Source organism: Aulonocara stuartgranti (assembly GCF_965226115.1).
Source record: "Aulonocara stuartgranti genome assembly, chromosome: 22".
NCBI classification, from domain to species: Eukaryota; Metazoa; Chordata; class Actinopteri; order Cichliformes; family Cichlidae; genus Aulonocara; species Aulonocara stuartgranti.
In genome coordinates, this window is record NC_138957.1 from 21620094 (window position 1) to 21634038 (window position 13945).

General features: G+C 41.9%; 1 protein-coding gene across 3 annotated transcripts in view; it reads right to left on the reverse strand.

The window, feature by feature from the left end:
* Window positions 1-290: 290 nt before the first annotated feature.
* Window positions 291-13945, reverse strand: part of LOC309698081 (teashirt homolog 1-like) — a 50255-nt gene continuing 36600 nt past the window's right edge. For all 3 annotated transcript variants that reach the window (XM_082520355.1, XM_082520353.1, XM_082520354.1), the window contains exon 3: window positions 291-4873. In XM_082520355.1, the coding sequence (XP_082376481.1) occupies window positions 1524-4873 (3350 nt within the window). In that variant the 3' untranslated portion in view covers window positions 291-1523. The remainder of the gene's footprint in view (window positions 4874-13945) is intronic.

Consider the following 13945-nt stretch of genomic DNA (forward strand, 5'->3'; position numbering starts at 1 on the left):
TTACTAAAACAATATATGAAAGCAATGAGAAAGTGGCCACTTTCATGAGTAAATCATATAAGTTTTTACTATTTCTTTTCCATATGGGATAACAAAGGTCTTATTTGGATTTTGTCCTGCTCGAAATTCCCTGGACAAACACGGATGTGTTTTGATGAGCATATTAGGTTTAAAAATTAAATTGATGGAACTTCAATGTATAAGTTCAGCAAAAATAGTGAAAAAATGTTTGTAGAGTCATGTTTATCTGTGTTATACTCTTCTGAAAATCACTCAGACAACACTGCATCTTATTCCAGGACATGGAATTTATTTTACAACTGAGAATAAAAGAATGCCATTCTGAATAACTGGGTTGATGACAAAACCTGGAAATTAGTCACTGAAGAATGTTTTTTTTAAATGTTATATACATTTCCAAGCATCAGAACAGATGCCAGTAAGTTCTGTCACGTTATGTAGACCACACCTAGGGACTTACTGGTTACTGAAAAAAGGACGTCGTGGTCCAACACGATCCTGTAGCTTTATACAGCCTCCCTCCCTCACATTTGTGTAGAAAATAACATTGTAAAAATGCACACAGTACAAATAATGCAGAACTTTAAAGAGCAAGATATGCTGACATACATGTATACATACTTGCTGATTATTTATACAGTAAGTTTTAAACTTCATTAACTTTACAACTGTAGCTTCACAATGATAAAATTGGTAGCCTTCAAAAGCAAATACTGTACACGTTGAAACAACCAGGAAATGATATTTTACTAGATAAACAAATATCCTAAATATTTTGCAAAACTTACTGTGATTTGATGGCAAACCGAACAATTTTATGATCAGCTCCCCAAAATGTTTGTCGAGGGCATAAAAACTAAAAAGAGTAATGTGTTGTCCTTTTTACTCGTACAATTCTTCATCAGTTGACACTTAAAGTGCTGAAATCACCTTAACATTTTAAAACACTCTTATTCTTTCCCAATATACCTTTACATAAACAGCTGTATCCAAAATTTGCTAAACGGGTATTTCAGTTTTGTTGTCATGACTGAAATTTTCATAAGACATAATACACTCACTGGTTTACATGAAAACATGCACAAACTGTCTCATAAATAATATGCAAGTCGTGTTGAAATATATTTATCTTAGAAAATGATTCTGAAACAGTGATCGAAATAAGAGCATGGTTTAGTTGTAAAACAACAGGTGGACCATTTTTAAAGGCTCAGATAAGATGCAGTGCATTAGGAAAGCAACAATCTGTCAGTGACTATGTAGTGCCATTGCTACTTTAATTTGTCACCCAAAAAATTCACTGTTTACTGTATGGCCTAGAGCCTCTGTAGTGCAGGCTCCTGCCATGTTTTATTAGCTGAAAAATTACCGTGTGCGGTATTAAAGCTCCTGCGATTTTCATGTGTTGTAAAAATACAGCTTTGGCACTATCTGTTACGACAGATTGTAGCTTAGAGTCATAGTGCAACAGTTATCTATCATGCTATCGGCTTTATTTGACTTCATTGTTTATCGAACTTTTCCAGCTCTTTCACGAAGATGAGATGAGCCTCTGGTGATTTTCCGTGTGTTTTGCAAAGATGCAATTTGATTGCATGTTTGCTCACAAATGTCCGATTGCAAAGTTTGCACTGATATATTGAGGCAGTGTCCTCTTCTGTGAGTCCAGGTGAACTAAAAGTCTTGTCCTCTATTCTGCTGACGGCCTGCTGCTCTATTAAGTCTATGGAGAGCTTCGAAAGGTCTTTTAGGGTAAAACCAAGGTGGGACTCCAAATGGTGAATATAGGACGAAGGAGTCCTGAATTGGGAAGCACAGTCACTGCACAAAAACAGAGGCTGGCCAGAGTCCATGTTTTTTAGGAACTTTGTTCCCCCTGTCCGCTTTAACTGGTATTTTACATTGGCCAGCCAATGTGAGATAGTAGTCATTGAGAGACCAGTGAATTTACAGATGTGGACCCGTTCCTGGGGTCCTAAGTCACTAATTACAAACTTTCCTTCCGGGGTTTCTCTAAGACTGGAGGCAAACTGGGCCTGAAGAATCAGGAGGTGTTGGGGATTCCAGTTTGACTGTCTGCCTTTCCGTCTTTGAATGGGAGATAGCTCTTCCATGCCATCCTCCAAAGTACAGCCATCGATATCGGATTTATCTGAGATGGAAGATGGGGTTGTAGACTTTGGTGTTAAACGACCCGTCAGATTTTTCACCATGTCTGAAATGTCCATCAAAGCATTTTCTCTTAGAGGTGGCGATGATGTCTGAGAGAAATCTTTGAAGACCGGCCTGGTGTTGTTTACATTGCTGTTAGGTGTCGCAAGAGTCCCCTTAGCTGTGCTTCCATTGCTGTTTTTGGATTTTGTCAAGTCGATGGGCTGATCATCATTGACGTCGTCATCATTGTGGTAGTGACTCATAGGATCTGTTTGCTTAATCTGGGCAGAGTTGTTGATCTTATAAAGCATTGCAAATGGGTCTACAAAGGGTGTGGACACTTTTGCCGCTTTCCCCAAGTGGTTGTTCATGACGGACTGCAAAGCACTAAGAGGGTTAACAAGGGATTGTTCTGGTGAATGATCAGTGATGATGCTCAGGTTACTGCAGCCATTGCTTACTGTCTTTTTGGGCGAATCCGCTTCAGTTTTTATTTTTATATTTATTTTACTCTCTGTTTGCTCTCTTTCTTTGCCCTTTAGCTCATTCCGATCCTCCAATTCACTGTCCTTCAGTATCTTTGAGAGGTTTTCAGGATATGGTGAAGCCTGTTTGTCCTTAGGATTTAGCACTGGTGACTTTGCAGATCTACACTTATTCTCTACAGGTTTTTCCTCTTTCTCATTCTTCACTAAGCTTTTCCCTGTAACTTTTTCCACTAGCTCTTCCATGGCCAGCACATTGCTCTTGTGACTTGGGGGTGGAGAGGGGCTATTTGGGGAATGGATCAGAGAGCCTAACTCAGAGGACATTACCTTCAAACTAGTGCTACTGAACAAAGGTTGAACCTGTGCACATGAGGGCAAAGGCTTCAGAGATCCATGGAGCTGATAGGCAGCGTGAATGCTGGGGTATCCACCCCAGGTTGGTGTACCTGTTTGGGCCTTACTGATAGCACTTGAAACTGTGTTCTCTAAAGACTTCAGGATGTCCAGCCCACCTTTAGGTGTTTCTTCTAAATCTTCTTCTGTAAGGTACTGGTATGACCTGGCCCTTTCAGGTTTGTCTGTTTTTTCAGGGAGGTCTTCTTTTTCTTCTTTTATTTGTCTCTCTGGTTCCCTAACTTCAGTTTTCTCGTCCTCTGTATCTTCATCTTTCTTTTCTTCGTTTTTCTCCTCAGGGCTGGAGGGCTGCAATGGGGAGTCAGGGTGTGGCTTACCATTGGGCGGCGGGAGCCGTGTGGTAGTGGGAGGCAAGGGAATCGACTGTATTTTCTCTTCAATCACAGGATCAAAAACTAGCTGCTTCCCCTTTTTAGATGCTGTATTTGTGACTTTAAGAAAGTGTCCCGTGACCATCATGTGGGCTGTCAGTTGTTGCAAGGTGTCATGCGAACTGCCACATTCCATGCATTTGAGAATTTGTGCCTTTCGTGCCTCAAACTGCCAAGTATAACTAGCACCATTTTGGTAACCGTATCGATTATTAGGAGTGACATAAGGATTGGCCAGTTTTTGGTCTTTTGGAGATTCTCCCAGGTGTATGCCAGATGAGACGGACTCTGGTGAGCTCGGCGACATCAAGTCTTGAAACGCTCTTTTTTTGGTTGGGGGGACCAGTTTTGAGGTGAGGGCTGGCATTGGTTCTTTTAGAGGCACTTTTTGATAGTGTTTTGTTTTGATCATGTGAACACTAAGGTCTTGCAGTGATTCAAAAGAGTGGCCACAGTACATGCATTTCAGAACTTTCTGGGCATCTTCTTTGCCTTCCATCTCCAGCAAGGAACGTTTTCGTGGCTTGGACCACTTCTTGCTTCGATCATCCTCTGCATCTTTGTTGTCATCTCGGTAGTGGCCAGTCTCGTTCATATGTACAGTTAGGCCTACCAAAGTATCATAGGCAGCACTACAGTCCTTACACCTAAACTTGCTAGCTCCAGTAAACACTGGGCCATACAGCTTGTTGTTTTGCCTATAAAGCTGCACGGTGCTGAAAAGGCTGGGCTCAGGAAGGAGTTGATACGGATTATACTGCAAAGTTTTAGCCAAGGCTGCTTGATGCCAATCATATGCTACTCCTGTACTGCCAGAGCTTACACTGATGCCACTGTTGCCGTTACTCGACACTGTTCTTGCAATGGTACTGCTGGTGGTAATATTTGTTGTTACTGAAGTGTTGTTACTGCTACATCTGTTCTTTACATGGACATTTCCCGGGCTATGACTGTTCAGGAATCCATTGCTCCCTTTGTGATTGCTCCCACTGCCATTGCTTGCTGAAATACTGTTTCCTTGTTTATTTTTAAGCATGTCCAGAGCAACATTGGACCAAGAGGCATCCGAGATCAGGTTTGCATAGACGGCTTTCATCTTTTCCAGACTGTCCTGTAGTGAAAGGCCATTGATGGATTCACTACCTTCCCCCAGCTTCTCCTCCACCCTGTCCGGATCACCTAAGGAGGGGGTAGTCTTAAGGTCCACCAGCTGATCACTGGTAGTGCTGAGGGGAGAAGCATACCCAGCATCTGGGTTAGTGCCATTGCTGAGTGGAGAGTTCTGGCAGCTATAACGATCTCTTGCGTCTTCCTCATCATTGAAAAAATAGTCTGCATCTTGACCATCCAGGGAAAGGCCATCATCCAGAAGATGTTCCTCTTCATCGGCTTTGCCACCCTTGAATTCATCTTCAGGTCCATAAGCTGGAAAACAAAGCAAGGAGGAAAACCGAGATTAGATACAAATGTCTTAGCAAATCAATACACTTGAACACAAGAATACACCTCTGGCCCTCCCTATATGCAGGTGGTGAATGCAATAATCCTTAAGAGATTTTTGTCAATAGTCCCTGTAGAGGACAAAGATATAATAAAGTGGCAAACATCCATGTCTTGACAATGACAGATAGTCCTCTTCACTGCACTGCCAAATGGAACTGTTGAACACTACAACCTATCTTGGGCAAGGAGCAGACATGACTCAAGAAATTTATCCACCAAGTTTAAAAAAAGCAAAAACATAGAAAAGAAATTGAATTAGGCAGAGAAGATTATATATATTCTGTGGTAGTACTCCACAATGGAAAAGACACGCTTTTGCTAATCATATAACAAACGAAAGGAAAAAGTGTGCAAGGCCTCACAGTTTAAGATTTAAAGTATTCTGTTCTTTTCTTTATTATATGTCTTACATAAACACACACTGGAACAATGGTGGCTAATCATACCAAACATGAACAAAGTTTACAATGACGAGGTGCATATAATAAGAAGTAACACCTGAGAGCTGAAGCTTCAGAGGGCTTTAAATGCTCTGCTGCAGACAGCTTTTATACTCCTAGCTCTGCATGACATCAAAAAGGGGGTGTATCCCTAATAAGGTCATCTCAGCCACACAGTTGATTTTGAGTAATAGTACCGAGTCATAGTAACATAGAACCTTGAGGTGACTCTTGTGATTTGGCACTATATAAATACATATATATACACTTCTGTTTGTGAGTGGCAGCCAATAATAAGAAAGCTTGCTTAAAGAGGGTGGGGAAAGGAGCCAATATCACTTATTTTAGAGAGCGAATCAAAACAGGGTGTGCACCAAAGTTAGTCTAGCACGGTTAAAAGAAAATATGTGAGGGAAAAACTGAGCAAAGAGGCGGAGAATCTCGACTGTGCATAAAAACAGCCAAGCAACGATGCAATCAAAAACAATCAGAAATTCCAATATTTCCAATGTTTTGATCTGATTTTTATTTATAAAAGTCCACAACAAATTATTTTTGATCCTTTTCCAGTAAACCTCTCCGTTTGAGAGGGGAATACTCCAGGTCAGTGCAGTCACACGAGTAGGGGAACAACCTGGTCCATCATTTATTTGCTACAATGACAATGAATTATGGAAATGATCTATTTCCATAATTACAAAACCACAGTAATCCAATGAATGGAGAGAGTCTGACATATTCAAGTTTAAAACAAAACAAAACAGGGAAAATAAACTAAGATAGATAAATGACTTTTTAGTGAATGTTCATTTAGAAGTTCTTTTTAAAAAACATTACAGCATTCGTGCAAATATTACAGCTTATCCACTTAATTTAGATGCCAAACAGCACAAAGCCCACAGCAACATAGTCTTCATTGTCTATTTTGTTGCTGTTCAGCAACCACAGATCTATTCCTGACTTTAATTTGTTCAGTTCTTCCAACATGCCGCACATACTATGGATTCACAAGTAAGAGATAGTGGAGTAAAATGCCAGCTGCATCAGCCTTGCCAAGCCATGGTTGGCTGAAGTCAACTTGGCATCGGCTGTGGAAGTCCTCACAGCGTGATGCTAGGAAATGGCCAGTGGACATGACAAGCCGTGTTGTTACTGCCTGTGCTCCCTGAGTACTCACAGCATCAAGTGTGCCATTTTAAAAGAGGAAAGAAAAAATTATAGTATCAATGGAAATGGCTGCCTTCTCCCGCCAAATAACTGCCCATAACTCAGCTTGGAGGGAAAAAAGTGATATGTGAATTAAAATTCACTTTTTATTGTCTTTGTCTAAAAAAATAATAAGGAAAAACAGGGAGGTAGATTAAAAGGGGAACATTACACCGAGGCAGGGAAGAATCTAGGGTTAAATATGCTAAGGCACCTTTTCCAATCCATCCCTCGTAAGATGCTTGTCTGAGATGCCAGAATCAGTCTCCAGTGAGGAGGCAGATGTGCTGTCAGCTTCAAACAGCGTGTAGCTCTCTATCCCATAATCGGAATGGACATAATACCTGATGTTTGTGAGGTGCCAGTTACTGCTGTCTGGGAAAAGCTGGAGGTCCTACAGCTGCCCGGTGTGTGTGTGTGTGAGAAACAGTGCATGATCAAAATACATTCTTCCTCTTGCTCCCAACTGTGTGCTCTTAATTGTCCACAGGATATACTGAAGTATTTTTTTTCATTTAATCACTAAAAGAAGAATTAAACATTTTCCCAAAGCAGCTGCACAGACTTCTTTGAACTCTTCCTTTTCTCCCTAACAAGCTGCAGCCTGCTGCATTGAAATAAATGCAAAAGTGAACCCATTCAAAGTTGTGAAAGTAGTTAAAGACAAATCAGCAGACCAAGTGAGAGAAACCTGACAGCAGTACACACACACACACACACACACACACACACACACACACACACACACATAGAAGGCACACCACCACTAAATTCTTCCCTTTCCCTGCTATCCTCCGTATGTTGCCTTGACAGGCATCAGTGTCAGGAGTGTGTCAGTGTCAGCCTGAGGTGTCAGTGTCCACACAAACAAGCCTGAGAAGAGGTGGGAGGGGAAAGTAACAACAACAAACACAAGTCAGCCACATTTTTTTTCTCCCCCCCCCCCCCTTTGCTCAAGCCTGCTCCTTCACCATCTGTGTCAGTAAAGCTGCGGGTGCCACCGCCGGCTAATAAGGCAATCAGAGATGGAAAAGATGCTGACATGGCGGCTTTCGAGCGTCACTCAGAACAAAAGAGGAAACGGGGAGGGAGGGAGGGAGAGAGGGATAGGGAGGGGATTAAAACGGGGGGGTGGGGGGGAGGGGAGGGGAAGGGGGGGGGGGGGGGGAGTGTCTGTTGTGGTTGTCAGTCAAAAACGTAAGCCCACTTTGTGCTGTCAGTGAGGATAGGGAAAAGAGGGGAAGTTTTGAAAAGAGAGGAGAAAAAAAAAGATGTGTTTAGGCCAGCGAACAAGAGGTGTGTGTGTGTGTGTATGTGTACGTGCATTTATGCGTGTGCATATCTGACAGGGGAAAAAAATGACAGCGAAACAAGTTAACAGCAAAGCAGATAGGTGAGAGAGGTGTGAGAAATCAGCTTCTGCCATTTCTGTCATTGTGTGTGCGTGTTTGCCTAAGCTAGGTGTGGCTGATCAGTTTTATGTGTGCACGCGTGTTTGTGTGTGTCACAAGTGTCACAGTGTGTCAGGTGCAAGCAGAGATGCAATGTGGCTAGTGGGGGGAAAGCGAAGCCATCTGTGTCTGGAGAGGAGCCTGTCACTATTGTTGTGCCCGAAGTCCAGGATTTCCTGCTGTAGACAGGTGACACCACAGTAGGACATCCCCCAGTCTCACAAACACACACACACACACACACAATGCAAACCTGCACTCCTCTGCCAAAACTACATGCCTGCCTAAAGCCAATACGCTCGTGTGAGGTCCACAATTGAAAAACCTCATATTTTTTAATGCAAGTTTGAAACACAAAGTTATAACAAGGCTGAATAAACACTTAAGTATAGTTTTGGTGACCGTTGCCATGTTTGGATACATCACTCAAATATATCTAAAACCCAAGACTGTGCACACATAAGCATTACAGCTATGGCTAAAGAAGCTTCATGCTAAAAGTTAAACAATTTTGATATTACACTTAACGTAGTCTTACTTTTTACTCTTCTTTAACTTAACCTCATAGTTTAAAAACATCTTTTTATCTTTTTATCAATCTATAATAAAACTAACTCCCTAACCGGCTGTTAAGTAACTTGAGTGCGACACAACACTGCCACAGCCAGCGTAGCTCTTCTTTCCCTCCTCAGTCAGTTGTACATACACACAACACACGCTGCACACACTTTCCCTTTAAACCTTCTTCATTTATTCATGTTGTCTCAGAGAAGAGGGCAATCCCGGCTCTCATTTGCAGTGCTAATGTCCAATTCCGCCAGCTTTCAGCCTCCTGATTTACCCTACGTGGCGGAGTGCTGCACTCGCAGCAGGGCGGCCGCCGAGGCTCCCTCACAGCGTCTAGCGGCCCTTCAAAACAGGAGCTCTGGCGTGGCAGTCTTATTTCTCTCTCCCGTTTCGCTTTGTCACCGGCCCCTCCATTCCCTGCCACTCACCTCTGATGGCTTTGGACAGGCCTGATCAGTGTGTGTCATTGACCTGTACGTTGTGCATGAGTGTGTGCGTGTTTCAGCAGAGAGAAGGCTGTAAATAAAATGACATTATTATTTCCTCTGTCCTATCATGTAGAAAAGCCAATTATGGTAATGCTTAGTATGTCAGGCAATCTCTGTCTCTCTCTCGGCTCTCTCCCATCCTTGTTCATTCCTGAGATTTTTTTTCTGTCTGGGGTAGCTGCCGCTGTGGTTTCATAGGACCTGACACTCTCTGTGGACTAGCCTGCGGACAATGCTGTGGTAAACTCACACAGACCAAAAGTCTCTCTCAGCCCAACTTGGTTTCTGTCAACGTACTTAAATTTCTTTATACAATTTTCACAAAAAGGTGGAACCCAAAAACGAGTTGATCGTCACTACATTAACTTTCTGCGTAGTAACCTGTTTCTCTCTGATTATTATATCTCCTTTGTACATGTGATAAAGGAAACTTCACTGGGTTAAACTCAAGGGCATGTTTGACATTACAGCCAGTTCGTGACACCAGGTCCAGGCGCGAGCTGTAATATAACCCACAGCTTCCTCGGCCAGGCACGTAAAAAGCTTACCTAACAGCACCCCTCGGTTCCACCCTCCCCTAACCCACATAGAATAGTCCACCATATGGCACAATAGCTCAGGGGCTTCTAATAGCTCATGTGTTGTACAAATCCACCTTCTCAGCTTCCACAGCTCTGCTGGTTGGGGAAAACAAAGCAACCCATCCGGTCTGCTCTTCACGCTGATGGCCGTATGGGCAAACGGCAATTGTTGTGGTTGTCAGCCACAGCAATATCAGATGAGCTACAGTCCTGAAAAAATAAATGAACACTTCTGGCTTGGCTTTCACATGTCTCAAAAGATTTAAGCCTGAATGGATGCTTTCAAAAATGATGCCCCGCGTATTTTTCTTGGCCACTAACTTTCCCAAAAAAGGTAATAACTAAATTAAATCAGTGCTTCGTTTTCAGGGTATGCTGAACCCAGGATCACAAAGAACTTGCCACTTTGCTTCTGTAGATACAGGCGAGCTTCTGTCTTCTGTTTCTCTTAATGTAATCTGAGACCAACACAGTGATGTTGAGATCAGCTTCTACAGGGGCCAGACCATCTGTTGCAGGTGTCTGCGCTCTTCTTGCAGTTATGGATGTTTTTGGGGGGGTCACCACTTCTGCAGCATGACTAGTCGACTGATAAGACGGCTGCCTGACCCTGCATGATGAACCTAACCCTTTCCAAACAGTTTGCAGTTACTCACGATGCTAAAAGCCTTTTTAAATCATAGCCAGTGCCTTTTAACTAGAGTTTTACTCATTTGACATAATAGATCAGTGATGGATTAAAAGAAAAAAAAAAAAAGAAACAAATGTGAAGAACAACATTGCCAGTTTTCTTGAATTTCTACACCCGTCTTTGTTTTCATTTTGTGCTCCTTATTTGTTCAGCTTTTCCGAGAGCCAGTTTTTTGACGTGCCGCGACACCGACTGTGGTCTATAAATCACCTTTTCCTCGGACTGTCAGTGCCTGCTTGTTCTAAGAGGAAACAACAGCCATTAGATCATTGCCGCCACAGATTAAAGCCCTCTGTGCTCAAGTTTTCTGCCAACCCCCTCCCTCCAAACCCTACACACACCTAACCATCGAACACTGCTCCGGTGCTACACACACATTTCGAACCATCTGGTTTGTTTTCAGGCAAAGTACGGATAAAGCATTACTAATGCTAATTAAAGATGATGTGAGTGAGATTTACTCCACGTATGCCAAGAACCGTTTTAATGTAGGCTGTATCAGACAGATGCCGTTTGCTAAACAGACTCTTTTTGAGAAAACATTATCAATTCCTCTACCGTTTTTTTCCCCTCTGCCATTTTTATTCTCTTCACATAAACAAGCTTCATTTTAAATTGTAACCTCGTGAAAATGAAAATACCTGTATTGTCTTAATCTTCTGTTGCAGTGCACACCTCTGGGGAACGCGCAATATCTTTAATCTCCTGCAGGTGTTCAATTTTTGTTTAATCGGGGGTGGCCGCTGCTTTGACAAAGAGGCGTTCTGTTTAAATCTAAAACGAAGGAATGAAGCACAAAACCAACAGGCTCGTGAAATAACAGAGCTCCGTCTTTTCCTCATAGATGCCGTCTTTTGAATTCACCTGCATTGCCCCTGACAGCAAAGCTTCCCCCGACTAAACAACAGCTGCTACCATTGCCTAGCAACAACCAGTTGATGGATGACCCCAAAGATGGATAATTACCATAAATCACTATGGTTGTGTGGAGAACAGAGGCAGAAAATCACTGCAGGAAAAAAACAGGATGAAACACAGTTTAAAGTAGTGTGCCCAGTGTTTAGGTTAACTCTCCTAAATTTGTCAAACAAGGTTGTTGATGAGCTCTTCTGCGGGCAAGAACTGGTTGGCGACTGGGAAGTTTCACCAAATCAGAGGCAGCACTGGCTCCGGTGTGCTTCTTAAAAGTTTTTTTTTTTTGACAGAGAATATATGAATAAGGGCTGTAAAATGAACCCTGACGATATGACTCATGGGACAAAACCTGTCCTGAAAGAGCGCTGACAAACAAAGTGGGCTGAGGAAGGAAGAAAGGAAACAGCGGACAAAGAATGATAGCAACGGCGAGTTTAAGTGCAACAATGAAGATGAGGGGAGCTCGAGGAGAAGAAGCAACAGGAAGAAGTCTTTATTTATGTATTCTGTATATCTGAGTGTGTGTGCAAGTGACAGAGGTAGACAGTGAGGCACAGGGAGAGGGAGAAAAACAGCTAGAATTTAAAAAAAAAAATGAAAGAAACCAAAAGGGCACAGGGCCAAAACAGGGTCACCACCTAACCAGTTTGGTCTAGCTGAGTCCGGTTGCACAATATGCCATCAATCAACCTTCGCTGTGCTGTCAGCCCTCCCCTCAATTTACAGAGGCCATCCACTTTGTACACTGCTAAGAAACAAAACACGAAGAAGGAACAGAAACACAGAGGAAAAAATGCACACACACTTCCATGAATCTGATCTTTCAGTCTCTGCAGAGAATAAAGGAGAAGAAGCACCCTAATGGCTCAGTAACACAAAAACATGTTCTCAAAGATATGTAGGGAAGTGACAAACCTGCAGGGGTAGTTGGTGATTTAATGTAGCCAATAAGCTAACCTTACACAGGTAGCACACTGCTAACATGCTAGCACTTATTTCACAATTACTCTAGCCTCTGTACTGGGCTACTTTACTGCATCCCTTGCATTTTATTTGCTAAAATGTTCGCAATTTCATTAAAACAAGACACTCTTGCTAAAGAGACAAAATGCCCAAGCAGTTTATTTGAAATATAAAGTATCTGTACCATTGACGGGTGTCTAACAGTGCATTCATTTACTCTTTGGATGGTTCTGAGTTGGGATGTTATGGATTCAAGAAAGAAGATCAACACATAAAAGCTATAATGGGTACATGATAAACAAACATATTTTGTATAATCTATGTAAAGGTGCGTGAACAGCAGAAAAGGGGCTAAGCTAAGGCCGGTAGATTAGAATTGATTAGAAATTAAATGTTAGCAAAAGAACGCACGTGCTGTATGTGAATTTGCACAATTAATCTAAAGCTTGTAATTTATAAGTGAGATCCTAGCAAGTCATGCACCAATTTTTTATTTGTTTAACTACATGACTTAACAGAGAATTCACATGAAATTTCCTAATTGGGAACTTTTTAGCATTATTTGAATTCCAAATGAATGCATTTAAAGATGCACCACTTGATTGGTCAGTGACTTCTCAGCCAGGACCGGTGATAACCTTTCATATGTCCGATTATGAGCTGGTCTGATTCATGCTGGTTGACATGGGTTTTGTTCTATAAATGTGTTGCACCTGCTTTGGTTTGATAAGGTGAAATGTGTCAGATAAAGGTGGCGCACAGCGACTAATTTTCAGTTAATCGTCTGTACCTCTTTCCAGCTGCAGAGCACTTTTTTTCCCAGTTTCCCTAACAGGAGATCCTGCACCTTAGTGTAGTTTAGGGCGATTTGTAAAGTTTATTAATTTAGTTGATTTTTGATTGCGTATGCTGTTTATATCTGAGAAAGAAAATCTAGTTGAGCAAAAATCAATAATAGCAATTCAGATAAAACAGAATCTGTACATCTCTAAAATCTAAAATTCTCATTGTGTTTGATGCATAAAGTAAAATTGGACACAGAAATAGTAGAAAGAAAACCCCCCTAATTGTGACCAATATATTGAAAATAACTCAATTTGTCTTTTATAGTGCTGTGTGAGCTGAGCTTGAAACTTTTTAACAGTCTAGTATAAGACAGTGAGGCGACTCACACAGATTTTATTTTGTCTGCCTGCATCACAATATTTCATCAGCTCTTTTCTGCCCTTGTCTACGTCTCTGCAACGCGCTCAGAACACAATAATGCAGAGGGCTTTGTAAGAACCAGACCTAAGAGACCTACATATAGACTTACATATCCCTTCCCAACATGCGAACAGACAGACAAAGAAATTATAACTTTAAAAACCCCTAAAGTCACTTTAGGGAATTTAATTAGGACGGCAAACCCTCAGGGCAGGAGGCTGCTCAGGACAGCCAAATGTCCCCAAACATTTTAGTGCTTTTAACTGCATGTGTCACCAGGGAAATTCCAGCAATTGTGCACCATCAAAACCGTTATCCTTTATGCATCGCCACATTTTTTTCTTCGTTCTGTCTGCTCGAGTGACGAGTTCTTAGCTGAAGTCTGGCGCTCCATTAAACAAAGTTCCACTGTTTCATTTCAACACTAGTTTAGGACTTAAGCATGATGAATAGCATAGACGCGTAACAAAAAATATATAACAAAAG